This window comes from Pieris rapae, chromosome 10 (genome assembly GCF_905147795.1).
Source record: "Pieris rapae chromosome 10, ilPieRapa1.1, whole genome shotgun sequence".
Lineage (NCBI taxonomy): Eukaryota > Metazoa > Arthropoda > Insecta > Lepidoptera > Pieridae > Pieris > Pieris rapae.
The window spans coordinates 2,255,663-2,275,577 of record NC_059518.1 but is presented as its reverse complement, the minus strand read 5'-3'; the positions used below and the strand labels follow the sequence as shown (position 1 = coordinate 2,275,577).

Genomic DNA, 19,915 nt, shown 5'->3' with positions numbered 1-19,915 from the left:
TATTGCACTGTAATTTATTAATGTACAGTTCTTTGTAAAATCAAACTACTAGACTAGTCTAGTGTTTAATTAGAGATGATATGAACTCAATCTGTACAATACAAAAACATAGATTACATCTTAGTTTTAAGGGACTTCATGAGTTTCTCCAACTTCATGGCCTTTGGAAGGTCTCCGCTGATCTTCAACTTGCCCATCATGAAAGCTGTTGTTGGTTTTAATTTACCTGTAAATTAACATTTTATTGTAATAACTAATGTAAATTAAAGTCATTCTTCTAATTTTCAATTGCGTACCATATCAATATAAAGTTTGACTATTGATTAACAATTATAATAGTTCTTGGCATTATCTTTTACATCGATTTATAAATAATTTAATTTATCAGTGCTGCATCTAATTTTAAGGTCTGGGCCTCAGATTACTGTATCTTTCTTATTAGTCAATAAGAAGCCTGCTGTGCCCGACACACATCACTTTTTGGTCTAAGGCAAGCCAGTTTCCTCAATATATTTTCCTTTACCGTTCGAGCGAGTGTTAAATGCGCACATAGAAAGTTCATTGGTGCACAGCTGGGTATCGAACCAACAATATCAGGGATGAGAGTCGCACGCTGAAGCCACTACACCAACACTGATCTACTAATAAACAAATAATGTGCAATCATTTAATTTTACACTGAGTATGACAAAGTTATATAAAAAAGAAGGGTTAAGCACATTTTCAGCTTGGCACAGAACACACAAAAATTGTGTCAACTGCTACATAACACAAGCAGTGCTCAGACAGACTTGGTTCTGTGTCAAACGTGAGGTCTTGCATTCAAGCTATCGCTATCCTAACCTAAGTACTTTACTTTCTATAATATTAATAAACACTTGCTCATAAAGGAAAATATTAAAAGTCATGTCAGACCTAAAAATTTTTGGAGTGTGATAGGCATAAAAGGATGATTTCCTACTTGCATTAAAAAAAACTAAAATAATAAAACAGATACAGAAATCTGTTGTCTATACATAGAGGTTGTGTTGATACAGTATTTGACAAGGGGTGCATACTAACCAGCAAACATTTCAGCGAAGTGTTTTCCATCCATAGTCAAAGTTGCATCGGCACCAGATGATGGTTCACCACTGCCACATGCACCAGGCTCATTTTTGAGGTCGATATGCCACACTCCTGCTTCCTTGCCTAAATAAAATATGATGTGAATAGAGTATGGGTGGACAATGGCAGATAAATACAGTATGTTCTACATTGTCCATTTAACATTTCCTTGTAACTATGATTTTATACAAAATAAGAAAATAGTAACTGATAATAATATGATATTTATTTATTTATATTGTACTCCTACAGCTAACACAAAATACATATAATAACAAACAAATACACCGAGAACATAGCCACAAACGGAATACATGATACATTATAATAAAAAGATTTAAAAAAGGGAACAAACAAACAAGGTATTTAATACAATTAACTGATTAAATTTAATTAATTAAACCTAAATTGGTTGTGTTGTGTAATGGTGTGTGTGTGTACGTGATGGTGTGTATGTGGGTCGTGCTTATGATGTAGATGATTTTGCGCTATGTATATTCTTAATACATGTTTTAACCACATTCCGCGATAACCTAAACAAGTCAATGTCTAAATAGTGGTCATTGTATGTCCGAGCAGCGCGATATGAAAATGATATCAATAGATCTGTATGTAGGTGGATAATATATTGTTAATACTTGACTTTCAAGCGTAAGTGCATGTATGTCCACATATTTTTTGGAAACTAAGTAATGAAAATTAGTGTAGGAGATATTTACTCATATCTGCATTTATTCTCATTTGTATACTATAGATATAGATATTTGAAGTAAGTTGATTATTTGCAAACAAATACAATTTTTCCTTTACATAACAAAAGGAATTTGAAAGACTTAAAAATATAGACCACAGAGTCCATCATCAATTATTGTACTCACCTTTAACATTAAACTGGTAGACGGCCTGCGTCTTCTTCACCAGCTCTGGAGTTATACTCTTGCTGATTGTTTCAAATAAAGCTGGGATCTGTCCACCGGCACCAGAATCACCTTTGGACTGCAATTGTAACATTTATTTACAAAAAGAAATCAACAATATGTTTCACCACATGAAAAAATCTTAATTTTTTAAACTTTAAAATGTAAAATTGTAAAACAAATATACTAAGAAAAATTACTTGAATATAACTTTACATAACCCAGTGTTATATTAGGCATGTATTTGGCAATGGTTGTTAGATGTAAAGTCGTAACATTTTTCCCGCTGAAACCTTGTCAAGTACATGCCAATTTCAATAACCGTAGCAAATGATAGACAAACAAAACAAGTGTGATAAACTTTATAAGAAATAATAGCAAAGAAGCATAAGATATTCCCAGATAAAGGAAAGTGTAAAAAAATATTTTGGTAAAGTACAAGCATTAGGTTATTATAACTGCATTAAGAAAAGCCTGTATGGCCATAGACAATGAGTCTCCTCACACCTTTTTGTCAACGTCCTGTTGTGTCAGTGTGGGCACGTCCAAAAAGAAATCAGGTAACAGATTTTCTATGTTACCTGCAACAAATATTGTTTTTCATGCAATTTGTTAAAATTTTGTAAAAGCTCATAATTAAAAAGATTCTTGTCTATGGTCATATTAAGTGGATCAGATTTTTGGGATATACCTAGATAACCAAAACCTGCCTGATCAAGAATTTTGTACTAAAAGTATAAATTTCCAGCCTCCAAGGGTTACACGAATTTATTCTATTACTTACTAAATCATCTGTATTCTATCAAGTTAATTATTTTTAATGAATACTTTTATTACAAAATTATGGCAGTGATTTCAGGCTAATTTGCCTATATGGCACCTGTTCATAGCGCGTTGCTGAGGTATGGTACTGCCGGCGATCTCTAGCAGAAGAAAACACCGTTGCACGATGAGCTGCAATCGCTTCCTCCTCATCCAAAAATCCATCCAAGAGGAGATTATCCGCCTTTTCTGTTATTTATACCACTTTCAAATCCTATGATACCCATAACTCACGCGAGTCAGACAAAAAGCTATTTGGAATCGAACGAAATGTGCTTTGGCGGCTAGTGACGAATCAGACACATTTGTATATCTGTTTCGTTACATTCTTATAGGCATATGCGTCATCAGCTAAGCGACGTAAAATATAGGCACTTAAAAAATGTTTTAAAATTAGAAGACGGTCAGAAAACTTGACGGGTAGATATTGATATTGTATTTTTTTTTTCACAGGCTCGTCCGAATTTCATTAATAAAAGCGACTAAACTTATCTACTAAATCCTAATAAAATATATATCCTGCAATATGAAGTGAAAAAAAAAACTAATATTTATAAAAAAAGAAAATATATACTTACTGGGGTCATTAGCATATGGGGTCAGGTCTTTGACACCAGCCTCCCGGACTACGTCCTCGTCGATCGCGAAGTTGCCAGTGTAAGTTTTAGGGTCCCTAGAAATTTAAAAAATCATTATCTACTATTGATTAATCGCGTGTGTCAAAAAACAAATGGAACTGACACACGGAAATTCAAAGACAAATAAAAAAAATTTTTTCAGTCGCTAAATCTCTTCCTGCAATGGTTTAAAAAAAATCAATAACCCTTTATATGGTTATTTTATGAACGTACGATTGTCTTACAGCCCTGAGACGTTCGATCCAAATGAATAATGGGATAAATGAATAATGTTTTCCTTATATTCGGCGTGCATTCCATTTCATAGTTGTTATATTATAATATGATTATCATATTCTGGTTTTGAATATGATCGTAACAAATGTATAAACCTAACCAATGTTAGAAAAAATCTTATTACACTTAAATCTTTGTACATGAGCGCCATCTATATTTAATATTTAGCAACTTGATATGTTGGAATTTTCAATTTTTGAAAAAAATTGATCCAAGGTTGTTCACATAGAATTCTGACAATTTTAGTTCAATATTAAGTTTTTTTTGAAATTTGTACATACTTGCATAGCATGAAGTAAGCTGCGTCTGAAACGATGTCTGGTGTGCGACTTGTGGAGACGTCACCGGTCAACATTTCTATGGCTGCTGTTGCGATACCTAATTGTAAAATAGTTTTTGAGTTAATGCTCAAACAACAATTATATTTTAATTCGTTTGTAATAGGAACTATGACGCTTTTGCTGGGATTTATAATTATATCATAAAAAATTACATAATGGTCAAACGGCATAACACAAGGTAGCTATCGCTGCCCATTAACACACATTTCACACAGGTAGAGGATGCGATGTCGGGTTATACATTTTTAGGCCTTGTACGATATGGCTTATTTCAAAATTTCTGTAACTGCTACCAAATTCAGTCTGCGCATGCGCTCTTGTTGAGTTTTGTGTTTTCAGGTACATAGCGGTACGCTTGATATGTTTCTGTTAGTCAAACAAACTGTAGCAACTCCAATACTAAATATAAATTAAGATTTTGTTTGGAAATTTTATTTAGATTTTTATTTAAACAAATATCTAATTGCAATTTAGCCAAAAGCTATATATACTATTTTTAATGCTTTCAAAAGCTAGATCTCTGATCTGAAACCCAATTTAGAAATTTTCTTTATTAACGAAATAGTAATAATCCCACTTAATTAATATATTCATACTAATACATTTGGGACATGAAAAAATGTCTCATGGACATAAACTTTATAAAACCCATTTACCTGTACGAGGCCAAAGAGCGTTAACTCCAATGTTCAGTGGACGGAATTCCTCACTCATGCCAAGCACGCACATGGACATGCCATACTTGGCCATTGTGTATGCCACATGTATTGAGAACCTGTGGAAGTATGAATAAAATTCAGCCTTGTCATTGGCTCTAATTAAAAATTAGATAAGATTTTTATATAGAAGGTCATCAGCCATACATTTTATAAGAGTCATGTACATATAAAATATAGATTTGTGTGATATTTCTTAAATTGCTATATTATTATTAATTGATGTGGTTTCTGTGTTGAATATAGTCTATAAATATTCGGTGCAAACAAATAATATATAACTTTTTTTGTAAAGTGTAATTACTATATTTTGTTACATTGTAGCAGAATTAAATATATAACAGATAAACTGATGATAAATTTATATCTAGACGTTGGTAAATGGAAATAAAACCACGTTGGATACCTCTGTACAAATATGACTATTATAAATCCTGTAATAAAAATTCTAATATTTATAATATTGAGTTTTATAATGAACAAATATTTACCAGTAAGGGTTCATGTTTAGTGGTGGAGATAGATTAAGGATGTGAGCATGGTTACTCTCTTTTAGCAGCGGCAGACACAGCTTTGATCTGCAATTTATAAATATTCAAAATTAATCCATGACAGGCATTACTTCTTTTGTTATGAGTATTAAAAGTTGCATTAAATAGGTCAAATCATAATAATATATAGCCTGCCTATAAAATGAATTATAAAACACTTATTTTTTAATTAAAACTGTTGGATTATATGATAATAATTAATATTATTATCATAGAATCCAACTCCAACTATAATATTTAATATTATTAAAAATTACAAGTAAAATGCAATTTTATAATTAATTTTTAGAAGTACTATGAAACTTTATTGTTTAACTAGCTCGTTTCACTATGCAAGTGCAGTTTTATTAATGTCTTGATTATTTCTACTTAAAAAAGCTTACGCTAAGAATGTGCCTCGTGTGTTGATGTTGTGCATTAAGTCATATCTCTTCATATCTGTTTGAGCTGTACCAGTCAGAGAAATGGCTGATGCATTGTTCACGAGTATGTCAATACCATTGAACTGAAAAAAAGCAATAAAAATTAAAAACATTAAAGCATATTGCATGCACAGCATTCTACATTTTGAAATCCAGTATATCACTAATAAGGATATAATAAAGACTCAGTTGAAGCAAGTTTTTGGAACTTAGAAGTAAAATTGATCTAAATTTTACTATAGTAAATAAATATTTAATTTAATATAAGAAATAAATATTTAAATCTGGGTGGTTGTGGTTTGAATATTATAAATGAAAATTTAGTTAGTGGATATAATATATTACACATAACTTTACACAATAGTAACTAAGTCCTAAAATGTTAACCAAAAAAGAATATTTTTTAAATGAAATGTTAACAGTTTTAAACCTTATAAAAGACAATTAGATATTTTTACCTTCTTGACAGCCTCATCAATTGCTTTTTGTATTTGTGCCTCATCTCTTACATCAACTATACAGGGCAATGCTTTACCACCAAGTGCCTCAACTGAAATAATAATTAAAGACTTCTTTTAGCCATAACTCCTTACAGAAAATTTAATAAGTATATGTAGTATGTGCAGCTTTCAGGGCAATAATTTAACAGTATCAATCAGTTGATACCATCTGACAATGTCACATTCAAGCCGTTAAATGCTTGATCAAAATAAAACATAACATACTACAATACATTAGGAAAAATATATTAGGAAAAATATTTAATGAAAAAATGTTTATGCTACTATTTGTTTATACTTCAGTAAATACAATTTTTTTAATTTATGTTCACATAAAACAAAGTCCATGGGTTCATAATTCTGAATAAATTACTTGCATTTTTTTAAAATATGATTTAGTGATAATCACTAAGTATCAAATAATAATAAAAAATAACTGATAGAAGATAAGTCTAAAGGTCAATACACCTTCAAGTCCAAAGGTCGCGAGATTGTAAACATGACAGAATTGTCATAAATTAGGCCAACTAAATAATCAAAATCTATATCTTACTTTCTTCAGCTGCTGTGTAAATAGTTCCAGGGAGTTTAGGATGCGGCTCTGCAGTTTTAGCGGCAATCACGACATTCGCACCATCTTTTGCAGCTTTCAGAGCAATAGCCTTGCCAATACCGCGAGAAGCACCTGTTATGAACAGCGTGCGTCCAGCTAGTTTTCTAATTAAGTATAAATCAGTTAAAGTTTGTTGTAGAATCATTATGTACACGAAAAAATTACTTCGATACTTACCCTGTATTAGCGACTAAACTCATATTAACGGGGTAAGTTAGACACGTTTACGCTTATAAAATATTATGAGATGCACTTCGCCCGACGTTTCAGCGATATTAACAAATATTAAAACATTAACAATAAAAAAAAGAGAAAATTAGAAAACTTATTGGTAAATGTAATATCAATACATTTCACAGTACGCGCTGTCTCACACAATATGAATTATGATGTATGAAACTATGAACCCACTCAAGGTACGAGTTACGCTTACGACTATCGAGTTTAAAAAATATTTTTCAACTTCAGTCTATTTATAGTTTAATCCAATATGCACAAAACACGTAGACGTATAACACTTGACATTTACTATCAATTATATGACTATGACAGTAAGACTGTCGGAGTGTCAAACTCACGGACTGAATCACTGAAAAGGTTGGTCATTGACTATTGAGTGCTAGCATCGTCACCATCATTCATGGTTGTATTGTAATTGTAAAAATCTATTTGTGTGTATTAGTATAATGTTCTATGTAAAGCTGTGATATAAAGACTATATTATGTATTATACTTTAATCTTAGCCTAAGGTGAGATTTTTGTACAACCATATTGTACATTTCAGTGGCAGATTAACACATTTGCCGCCAGCAGGCTATTCAAATTTTGCCGCCCCTTCAAAATGCCGCCCTAGACTGTATGTGGGCACCCATCGGCCCGCAAAATCTTTTGAAAAAACACAACCACAAAAATATTACACTAGATACTTATACTCACGGGCGACACATCAAAAGATTTAATGCTTCTCAATTATTCTAAAATAGTTTATTCGAGATTATTACTTCATTTTACCTATCTAAGAAGCTGGATGGCACCAACGTTAGTCCGGTTCTATTTGAGCTACCGATGTGATAACTTGGACAAGTGATATACTAGCGTATTGCCCGAGCCATCAACTTGCTTTGTGATTTTGTGTACATCTTTAGTGGTACTAACTATAGTTGTTATTAAGTTTATTGAACAAAAAGTAACAAAAATGATATCTGGTGGAAACGAAAAGTAGATACAGAGGGTCGCCAGTTTCAATAAAAATGGACTGAAGAATTTTTTTTATCTTGCACCATTGTGCAATATAAAAAATAATTCCATTGTAGTCGAGGTGTTTTTAGTGCGTATTGTTCATGTTGTTGTGTCTCTGAATAGCAGATATTTTGGTGTGGGTCGAGGCCCACATACCCCTGCAACTTTTTAGGGCAGGGGTGCAGGTGCATTTCCACCTCGAATAATAAAAAAATAAAAAATAAGCCTATACGTTTTCTGTGTAATGAAAGAATTCAACTAAGCATTCTACGCTGCACTCACTGACAAGACATTTATGAACAGAATGTTTCGTAAACAGAACACAACTTGATAATGTTGTGAAAGCTACTTTTATACTTTTCTCAAAATTGGCAAAGGCCAAACGAGAATTTATCAAGGATTGTGTGTTAGAAGTTTGCGGTATTTTGTGTCCTGAAATTGATTATGAAAAAATTAGTTCATCAAGAAATGAAAATAAAGTGTAAACCACTGAACCAATGAATTAAGTGAACCAAAATGGAGATGTGACTTAGCATTTCTGGTCGATCTTACAGGCTATTTGAATAATTTAAATTGGTAACTATAAAAACAAGGAGTTATGATTTGTACAGCCATTTGAAAGTGTTTCAGATAAAACCACGCTTGTGGGAGTCAAAACTGCTATCTGGTAAGAGATAACATTTCAACATGCTCTCTGCGTATGGTATTGTTTATGCTCAATATGCTGCAGAACTCAAGTTACTGCCGGAACAATCTTCAAACCAATTGGTTTTTGAAGTCGCTAAATTTATTTCGTTTATTTTCGTTTATTCTAGTGTATTTTCGTTTGTTTTCGTTTATCTTCGTGTATCTTCGTTTATCTTCGTTTATTTTCGTTTATTTTCGTGTATTTCTGTTAATTTTCGTTTATCTTCGTAATAAGTTACACTCGTTATCAGAATGCTATTTCAGAGCAAGTGTAGTCGAGTGGTGGTCGATCCCGAGTAATCATCGAAGTGCTAAAAGTACGAATATTGAAGACAAGTGATAAAACCGGGATCTTAGACAGTATACTTACGGTCATTGGAACAACTATTTAGAAGCGGAAATGGAAGAAGTTGATTAGGTTTCATTTTTATGGACGAAAATTCTCGCCCGTATCATTTTGGCGGCGCGAAAGCGTACATGGAAAGTCAGTTTGAAGACCTGAATTCAATCCAATTGAGTGATTCAGGGAACCTGTCTTCCTCTTAAATAACCAGTAAAAAACATCAGAAGCTTAAAATAGTCTTAGCAGTAGTGTGGGAACCTATTCTGTGCTGTGATTTTGGCAAGCGGTCACAGTCGTTATCAGGTTTTTTTATTTGTAATTTTATTTAATTAATAAACTGAAAAAATCTACTTGTTTTCATTGCCAACCAATTGTTTATGTTTGGCCTATATACAGGTTTAAGAGAATTGGTCAGAAATTAACATTGCCAGTTACCAGAATTTAATTCACGCCTATTAATTTACACAATAAGTGTACAAACTACGTCGGACAATTAATTACATTTATGAACTGAAATCGACCTTAGAACGTAAATTTCCTTGGTGTCTGTTTTTTGTAATAGTTGAATCTATACTATATTTTATTAAAATATATTATACTAGTTTACATTATATAACATTATCTTTCAAGGAAAGACATACCTATCTCTCTTTATTCCGTTAAAAGATTGTGATTGAGGCACAATCAAAATATTATGACTGTAGTAGGCCTGAGGATGACGAGCTACGTCATTAGTTCGGGGTTTATTATTTAATTAATGTCAAGTATAATAATTTATTAGTAGGATGAAAATAAAAATAAAACTTTTTATTTTAATACATTTATTTCTGTGCATTTCTTCCACTCCTCTAGACTAATATACATAGCATTTGCTGAATACTCATAATATTAAAATAATACACATATTTTATAATAACAAGTTCATAAGACATTTACTTAGGCGTAATAATTAATTGCGATCTAAGTATGGCTCGAATCGTTGATAAAATTTCATTTTACTATATTAACTAAAATAAATCTTAAGCAAATTAGTTTTATCAAACATTTTGTATTAAGGTTTTTTACGATACCTATTCGATGACTTGATAATAAAAGTATCACATAATATTATGTACATTGTGTAAATAAACATTCAGATCTTTTAAAACAGTTTTGTACAAAAAACTATACTTTACCGTTTAATCGATTTTTTATATAATTTATTGGAAAACAATTCTCAAACAAATTAAATATTTAGTCATATTCAGTTGGGTATAGTGATTTGATTTAGAAGTTCAGGTTATAAATTAAATTCCGTCAATTAGTAATATAAAAAAGAATTTTATATTTAATTCATAAAATATAAATATTTCTAGAGCAATTCAAATAATAAATTTACGAATTTCTTATAATTTTATCATATGTATATAAAATAGCAGATGTGTTGATAAATAATATCCAACCCTGTGATATAGACGATATATTTTAATATTAAATGTAAAATCTTTAAATAACGTTACAATTGAATGATTGCAGGTGGGTTGGGGTAAATCAAAGATTTTCCATTATCACATAATAAAATATATGGACGATTATTCCTATATAATGGACACGACATATAATTAAGATAAAATGGTGTTATTTTCTCACTCTGAGTCTATAATACTTTTTTACACGTTGACAAATTACGTAAACGACCATAGAGCAACCCTTACAGGGTTACCATGTTTTCCCGCGCTTTTATCCACCTCTATTCTCTATAGGTTAATTAATATAGACTATAATTCTATTTAGTCTAAAATATTAATTATATAATTTACGCTAATTCTCTATTATCTTTGGAATTATATTAGACAGCAATTTTATTTAACTGATGAACATTTTATCAACTGAAATTGAGCATCGACGGTGAATTTTGAGCAAATTATTTCAAACAACTAATATTTTTGAACATACATGGCTTCCCTTTTAATTTTCATATATCACTGTATGTAAAATAGAAGGGAAACTTTATAAAAAAAATAATGAAGACATTTTTTATATTGCTCTTGGAATTTAAATGTACGCTGGCTGGTTTGCACTATGCGTGAGCGCAGCAAGTACGTCGTGTTTTAGTCGTACATAAAGCCGTCCACGACGCCAAGGGTTTTGTAGTTGTAGGGGCCTGAAGTCGTCCCGCAAACACCGTTCTCTGAGGAAATAAAAATTAATTTAATTTTTATTTTAAATACCTTTTTTAATATTGGGGGACTGGAACCAGAATAAAAAACTCATTTGATCTTGATTCATTCTAAATCTTGATTAATTCATGATTTAGAATTAACAAGATAGTTTATAACACGGTATAAACCTTATCTTAGATGAAAGGTATGTTTTTCTTTAAAAAAATCTCGAATCTTAAATAAAATGAAGGTATATATATTGTTATAAAATATACTTTTGAAAATGATTATTATTATTATTTATTCAAAAACTAAATTATAAAGAGTGCTTGTGTCAGTATATTTGATTCAATAATATAATATAACGACATTAAAAATTAAGATTGATTCAATTAAAAATATCATATTAAAAATGTGTAAAAGGGTGTAGGTTGTTAAATTACATGATATAATACATCGCCGCATCCAACTGGCTTGATTAGACGTTCAATTAACAGCCTAGCCTTTTAACTAAACGGCGCCGTTTAACTAGCGGCCTCAAAGATATTTAGCCGTAGCATTTGTTACAACTTTTAATAAACTGGCTGGCTAATGCTTAGTCCAGTTGTAATATTGAGTCATTATTTGGCAGAAATAATAAAGTTGAAACATATGACATAAAAAATGATTTCTTTTGAAATTAAAATGCTTGAGTCAAATTCATCTTATTATTGTCTTTTTCATTGTACTTGTTGTTTTTTTATGAAACTTTGGAAAACACCAGATCAAAGTAGTGGCTTACCGGCGCCATATTGACAGAATAGTTTCGTTTCTAGTTTAATAGTGGCAGAAAGTGGAGCTAAATTTAAATTAACAGGCTAGGCCAGTAATGAAACGCCATCTGCCTAGCTGTTTGATCAACTGGCTGAACATATTTCAGACCGTTAGTGAAACGGCTAGGCTGTTAATTGAACGGCTAATTTAGCTAGTTGTCTGAAACATATAGATTATTGTGTATGTATGTATCTATTAAAAAAAACAATACCTAGCACCAATAACAGCGACAAGACAGAAGTCAGGCAGTCTGTGGGGTGGATAGAGCGGGCCACGGCGAGCTCGAAGCAAGGCCGCCATATTGAGTTGCTTCACCACCAACTCTATAACTTCTCTCGCCGTTGTTCGAGCTGTGACATGAAGCTTCAACGACGTTCCAGCTGCCAATCCTGTTTCGTACGCCGCGAACACCTGCAAAATGCCACCCTCACTCTGCTCCCTATTCTCTTCCTCATTCTCCTGATTATCCTCTTTTGTCTCTGGCAGTTTTTTTGTATCCTCCGCATTCAAGCTAGCCATGCTCTCTGATGCCGTCACGCGCAGTTTGGGACAGCTGTGACAATCCGAGTCACTGGATAGGCTCTGGGCGGATTCGTTGCCGCGAACGCTGACCATGCTGGTGGCACCAAGACCTCTAGACAACAAAGGACTGGCTGAAGGTAGACTCGCCGATATGCTGTGAGGCCGAGGCTGTGGCTTTGCATCATTGTGCAGGACTAACGTGTCCTCGCTTCGTGAAGGCGGCAATCGGCCATTCAGACTGGACCCTGATGACTTTATATCGAATTGAGAACCGCCGCTCATGTAATTGCTTGATTGCGTCATTTGCGAGTCTCCACTGCCTTTTCTCTTAAACTGACTCTCATTTAAGTAGTTCGAGCTCAGGTTTAACGTAGACGCAGACGGTTGGCGAGGTGCGACGCTGAGCTGTTGCTCGGATTTGCTGAATTCCGGATGTAGCGTTGTGGGACCGCTTCCGCCCGGTCCAGGCCAGGAACCTCTTCCAGGACTTGTCTTATTGATCTTTCCATCTCTAGCCGGAATCTGCAGCAGATCAATTTTGAGGTTGACATCCTTTTCTCCATCGGTGGTCGAGCTCTTATCTAGAATGTGTTCGAGGAGGACCCCGGCGGGGCCGCTCTTGTCTCTCGCAAAGCCAATGAGATCCATCAACCAACGTTCCGTTTTCCATACAGTGTTGAGATCGTTCTGCAGATCTTCGAGCTTCGTCAGTCTTTCTTTGGCGGTGTTTAGTTCGTCGCAGGAGAAGGCTTCCCTATGTGAATGTGCTGCGAGGGCTACGTCCAGTTCTAGAAGACAGCTGAGCCGGCAGAACTTTGCTAGCAGGTGGGGTCGGTAGGTTTGCAGGTGGATCATTTCGAAGGCTTGAACGGGTAGGCTCAGGAGGCCGGCGCGTTGAAGGAGCATTTCTCGTTGGCCTGGGACACAGCAGGCGCGTCCTGGGGGCGGGCATAGCATGACGAAGCTGACGTCACCGCTGAGTTCAACGACCTCTAGGTCATAGAAGCGATGGTCTTTGGTACTATCTGCGGGTAGTTCCATATCACGGAAAAGTCGCTTTGCGCCAGCCGAAACTTGTTGTAGGAACATTTCTTGGCATTCCGATGGCTGTTCGCTGCTCACTGACATGTTGCTTACGGACTTGTTGTCGTCCGTTCTGCCCGATTGAGACTTGAGGTATTGCCATTCTTCTCTGAAAAATAAAAAAATAAATTATGGAAACGAAAGATATCTCTTTTTCCACACAAACACTTTTGGACCACTTAAAATACAGGACTAACGTAAGCTATATTTTTTTCCTATTTTCGACAGTTGACCATATCGTCATTGCCAACTCAACTAGTAGGAACATTTTTGGAAAATGGCGCCAACCGTAAAAAGAATATAAGCAGACATTTTTTTTCTTCACCCATTCGGGGTAGGCAGGGGCAAAAGAATATGAAATGAAAAGAAACTTAAACTAACTCATAGAATCCAATCACTAAATCTGATATTAAAACAAATTGGTAGCGTCTTTGAAGAAATATTTGCATGAATCATAAAAACTTCAATGATATTTTTAGTAAAACCTTCATGGTTGTTTTTTTCTTTTTAATAGACATTTTTTGATAGTTGGTTAAGAGAAAGCACGAGTGTGTAAAAAAATCTTTTTAATAAAAGTGGTACATTCTAATTAGTATCACAAGTGACTATCTCGTCTCGAGCGCTGTCATTTGTCAAACATCAAAACTTTACGGCCCTTAAAACTAGATTTAAGTTTGATTGACGTTCCAAATTACGTCCCTAAAACATGAAATACGAATTAAAACGTGGACCTAAGTTAAGAGAAAATTGGCAAAAAAGAGTACATACGCAGAAACGTGAGGGTTGTCCCGAAGGCGTGTGTGCGGCGGCACATTGGGAGCATTCGCAGAAACCACCACTCGTACTTCGTCTACCGACGCTTGGAGTTTTAAGTAACCTACGTATAAACCCCGTGGGAGGGCAGCCCTTGACACCTGGAAATATTTTAAATAATTAATTCAAGTACAAAAACTATTATTATTTTTCTTCGCGATAGATGCCCGATGGCCCATGTGCAGAGGCTAAACAACAAGCAGAAATCCTCGGAGCAATAAACCTGTGAAGTGCTCAGGGGACTTCTATGCTTCTGGCAGGACCTAGGCTGGCCTAGCGAGAGTCTTATTTATTTTATTTATTTATTTATTTACACTTCGTTGCTAAAAACAAATAACACAATATATATAAATTACAAGGGATGCAACGGGCGGCCTTATCGCTAACAAGCGATCTCTTCCAGGCAACCCTAGTAAGAAAAGAAATAAATAAAAAAAAATGATGGGTGCAAGAAGTGCATGACCAGAAGTTATATAAAAAACAAAATAAATTTATTTTAATATATAGAACCTTAATCTATTAATAACTATATATATTATATTAACTAACTAAAACTAAAAAGCTAATCTTACAAATTCAAGAATGGCAAATAGAGAATTACATTTACAAAACGAACAGGAGATACAAGCTTAGTGCAGAAACTAAGTCCACCAACCTTTAAACTTTCACCCAGGACTTATATTATATATTACTAAACTACTGAACTGATTTTAATGAAACTTGGATGACCTAATACCTAATTGATAAGGATCTAGTATTATCAAATCCAACATTATCATACTTATTATTAAAGTCGGTCAAAAATTACCTGATGATACCGTATCTGATCATGCAGCGATCCTAGCAGCAGATCAGCAATGGTATTATCGTCTCCGAGACCGCGCCGCCGTAGCTTATGCAGCGCCACCCATCGGGAATTAAGAGCTGGAGGTTTCCCAGCCCTCGCAGCACTCACGAGCGAAATCACCAACGTCCCAGCCGCATCACGCAAAGGCGTTGGATACACTTGACCGAGATCCATCAAAGATAGCGCCGCCTGCATGTGTGCTACCGCCGCCAGAAGTCTTCTACGGAAGTGGAGAGACGGTGACGGGTGCTTCTGCAGGTCTGTTCTTAGGGATTTCACATCTGGCCAGGCGCAGGAGACCTTCATTAGCCAGTGGAGTTCGCTGCCCAACGCGGCTGGGCCTGTTTCGTCCACTTCCACTACTGGGATGAACTCTTCGCTTGTGACCAATACACGTTCCTCCTGGTACACCACGCAAGCCAGGTATACGCCTCTTCTGAGGTTTTTGTGGAACTTGCTGCCGGTGAATAATTGTCGGATGGTGTTCTTTCGCGCCCGAGCGGCAGCAACTCCACCAGCTGTTAGGGCAGCTGTTCCAGCACCTCCAGGTGTTCGACGGGCGTTGGCGCAGGCTGTTGCCACCGCGTCTAGCTGTTCGTCTGTTTTTCCCGTCTCTCCTCGCGACACTGGTGATGACACATCGCGCCAACCTGTATGACATTGATATAGGATATACAATCAGCGGATTCTGATAGCACTATATATGACTCCAATATGGTTTTCATACAGGAGTTATGATAAATTTCGACGGTAGGTTTTTGTCAGAAATAATGTCGTTTTTTTTTGTTTTTTCTTATGTAATAGCAGGCAAACGGGCAGGAGGCTCATCATTTTAAATGATACCGCAGCTTTGCCAGAAGGGTCGCAAGTGTGTTGCCGGCGTAAACTATTATTTCACGTCCTCAGTATTTTAGTCAACCTGAGAGACCTTTTAAATGTGAGAGCGTAAATTTACAATTTGTATTCAAGTAATTCTTATATTTATTCTATACAATTGTCTCTAACGTTAGTCCCTCTATCATTAATCTAGCTGTTATAGAAGGCACAAAAACATGTATCAAAAATCATTACATCTCCGTGGCGTTAGGAATTAATATAAATTGTATTTATAATTACTACATATACTACACATAAACTTTATAATTGGACTGTACTGTTTTTTGTTGATTTAAAAAAAAAAGTTCAACAAACAATAAGGTTGGCACTGCTTCACACACACACACACACACATATTTACTTATATAAATTAATATGTACTTAATAATGAAAATACTGACTACTTGGTACGACGCTGCGTGGTAACGATACGGTTGGGTCACTCCAGCCTCTTAAGTTTCCAGCAGCCACTCGAAAGTAATACCGACGGCCCCGAGTCAGCCCTGAAATTAGCACGCGTCCAGCCCCCGTACCGCTTAGCGTACACGCGCTAACTTCACGCGTGCCACATACGTTCGAGAAGTCACTGCGCGATGACCATTCCACTGTAAATATAATAATTATTTAATATATAATATTTATTTAATAATTATTATATTTTAATAATTATTATATTTTAATAAATATATTATTCAAAAATCCAATTAACCTATCGTGTCAAATATCAACGGAAAAAATATATAAGAAACCGACGGGTTGCATACTGGGAGTACGGGCAGAAGTGAAAACGTATATTACGTTATGCATTTTTGATATTTTGAAATGGTTAGGGAATCATTTTGCACGAATCGCTTTAATTATCAGTATAAGGGCCTGTTTCACAATGTCCGGACAAGTTCCAAATAAGGTATTTGTTACTTATTTGTAGGATAAACAGTATTTTTGCGTTTCACGACTGTCAGATAGCGCTATACGTCATGAAATGCGAAGTATCTTATTTGGAACTTTTATCTTTCGAATAATTTATGTGTTGCATAGCTATTTGGCACTTTATCCATACATTGTGAAACAGGCCCTAAAACTACTATCATTTATATGGTAGAATACAATATTTATTTATTGCGCTATCATACACAAACATGACATTTTATATTACATTAAATACGCCGCGCCAGCTGTCTCTCTCTCCGTCTTACGAATTTTCGATCAGGTCACGTGTCATGTCGCGAGCTTAACATTTTTTACCCATTCCAAAAAAGTGTACAACTCCGCTAAAGAAGTTTTCACTTCAAAAATATAAATCTAATTTGAAGGCTGAAAAGCTGTCAATCTATTTTCTGAAATCAAAGTATTTCCGAAGAGATACTAATTGAGATACGCAGCAGTTTTCGCTTCAGGGAGCGACTGTTACCCCTAAGGTCGTAGGTTCGATCCCCTCCTGTGCACCTTATATTGACAAATGATCGTGAAACAGACCAAGTTTTAAAAAGATTCTAACGGCACTGATTTCAATTGAGATATACACTCCTTAGACTCAAGAATCAAAAGCTAAAAAGAAAAATAATAATGAAACATATTATATCACATAATGTAGGTTACAGCACCTACATACAAAACTCTCTAAGTTTTTTATAGACTACTTCGACTATGTATTTGCATGTTGTTCCCACGAGAATGTAACATGCTCCTATTTCACCATGCCTCCTGTTGATAGAGAATCTTTGACGATCTGAGCCAAATCTTTGTTTTTAACTTATTTTATTTATTACTTAAGATGCTATGTGGAACATGAACACAGCTCCTTACAAACGTTGTGTAAAAAAAACTTGGCGATTAAAAAGAGTGCCGGAGAGTTTATTGTCAGTTCTTCTCTTCAGTTCTACGCCCTTGATTTGAGAACTAGCAGTAAATTTACAATTTTACAATTAGAAGCATTTAATGTTTACATTGTGTTATCTATATCAATAAATAATTTTTGCCTTTGACATAATGCGCATACCTTTATATTTGGTGAGAATAGGTGAATTTGCGTGCCTTGCGTCACGTAAAGCCGGTACGCGTACGCAAACAGCGTGCGGCCCACACACTTCCACACCTGGAGGGGGTAATGATCCCGCTGTACGAACGGAACTCCAGCCAGATGTTAGACGCCTGGAAATATTAATTACTACATAGCTTAAGTGTTCTAATATAATAGAATATAATTATATTTAAACCGTACATCTGTATAGAAATAAACGGGCTTTTTTCAATTATTTAGAAAGCCCGTACTCTTTCTCAACGTATTCTTCAATCGTGTCACTGAAATGCCCTGCCAGTAGTATCTCTCCACTTTTTTCGGTTTACAGCTTCCCTTAGTACTCTTATGGGGAGACCCATCAGGGTCGTAAATTGGTCTCACCAGCGGGTTGGCGATTTGACATTCGACCTTTTGCCTTTCACCTTATTGATGACAACCAGTTCTCTGGTTCGCGATATTAGTATCCAGGCTATATCTTCTACACTATTCTAATTTTAAAAGGCTTTCCAAGAAAACGGGGAATGTATCAAGTGTTTGCGTAAGATATTTAGAGGGTCATTTCATCTGTATACTTTACGATTTACCATAAGAAAACAACAGAATAAATTATAGCAAAGATGTTATATATTTTTAATAAAATTATTTTTTTAACGATAATCAAGCCTACATTAAGATTAGAAAAGATTTTAATATGGTTTAATTTTTCAATCCTACTACTACACTACTACAAATACAGATTACATTTACATAGTAATAATAACAATAATAATAAAATGATAAATAGAAAATTAGAAATAAAAAAAAGTTTGGTCCCATTGGCAGTGTACTTTTAATTCTGGTACCTCGGTGTATTGCGGTACTTATTGAGCCAGGAATACCAGCCTTGGAGTCACCAATTCTATCTAGCAGGCTCCAAGTTCTCATCTTAATACTATATATTTGTGTGTTGGAAGAATAAAAAGATAAACAGTATTTTACATTTTAAGGTTAAACATAATAAGGGCTCAGTAGAGACTTATGTATGCACATGCGCTACTATGACTGGTACTTTTATGGCTGTTTAAACTGTATACTTACTTCAGTGTCCTATGTCGTCTGTCCCAGTGTTGCAACTGCTTATCCCTTTCGGAAGCAGTGCCTGCGCAACCTGTAGTAGTGGGTGGTAGAGGCTCGCGAGTACCGCCTACCTCGCGTAGACGAGACTCGGCTTCTCGGCACAGTTTTCTTAAGTGTGCCCCAAGTGTTTCTGGTGTTTTGACTGAAATTTTTTCTTCGTTATAGTGCATTTATAAAGAAGCCACAATTTTTATCGTTCTCTTTTCTGGGCTGTTACTTGTATAACAAACTCAACAAAACACTCAATATATATCCTAAAACAAAAAAATGTGTAAAGCAAACAATTCATAAATTTTTACTTACCTTGAGCTATGATCAAACAGAAATTCTACTAGAAGTAATAAAATAATTTCCACATAATATGTTCTTGTCATGTCACACACACCCTTTAACACTCACTAACACACGCATGCGTACCCTTCCCCACTATCACACACAAATACACACACACTCACATACACAATCCCTTACAAACTTCCTTTTTGTTATGTATATGACTTGCTATGGAATG

At 34.7% G+C, this 19,915-nt stretch overlaps 2 protein-coding genes across 5 annotated transcripts in view; both read right to left on the bottom strand.

Moving 5' to 3' along the window:
- Window positions 1–20: 20 nt before the first annotated feature.
- LOC111000116 (hydroxysteroid dehydrogenase-like protein 2) lies at window positions 21–7,365 on the bottom strand. 2 transcript variants are annotated; one of them, XM_022269467.2, is made up of 12 exons: window positions 7,081–7,365; window positions 6,844–7,007; window positions 6,249–6,340; window positions 5,752–5,873; window positions 5,309–5,395; window positions 4,758–4,876; window positions 4,042–4,138; window positions 3,425–3,519; window positions 2,905–3,035; window positions 1,986–2,103; window positions 1,063–1,191; window positions 21–226 (listed from the first exon to the last, which is right to left on the bottom strand). In XM_022269467.2, exons 1-12 carry the CDS (start codon window positions 7,101–7,103, stop codon window positions 114–116), a joined length of 1,290 nt encoding a protein of 429 aa, XP_022125159.1. In that variant the 5' UTR covers window positions 7,104–7,365; the 3' UTR covers window positions 21–113. The 2 variants fall into 2 exon arrangements, with proteins under 2 accessions (XP_022125159.1, XP_022125160.1); XM_022269468.2 differs by lacking the exon at window positions 2,905–3,035 and adding an exon at window positions 2,532–2,605.
- A 2,632-nt stretch (window positions 7,366–9,997) lies between these two features.
- The window catches only part of LOC111000143 (ankyrin repeat and fibronectin type-III domain-containing protein 1), a 114,492-nt gene continuing 104,574 nt past the window's right edge, over window positions 9,998–19,915 (bottom strand). For all 3 annotated transcript variants that reach the window (XM_045629791.1, XM_045629793.1, XM_045629792.1), the window contains 7 exons: window positions 19,366–19,546; window positions 18,268–18,419; window positions 16,670–16,873; window positions 15,354–16,042; window positions 14,501–14,646; window positions 12,339–13,841; window positions 9,998–11,343 (listed from right to left, as the gene is read on the bottom strand). In XM_045629791.1, coding sequence (XP_045485747.1) covers window positions 11,208–11,343; window positions 12,339–13,841; window positions 14,501–14,646; window positions 15,354–16,042; window positions 16,670–16,873; window positions 18,268–18,419; window positions 19,366–19,546 — 3,011 coding nt within the window. In that variant the 3' untranslated portion in view covers window positions 9,998–11,207. The remainder of the gene's footprint in view (window positions 11,344–12,338; window positions 13,842–14,500; window positions 14,647–15,353; window positions 16,043–16,669; window positions 16,874–18,267; window positions 18,420–19,365; window positions 19,547–19,915) is intronic.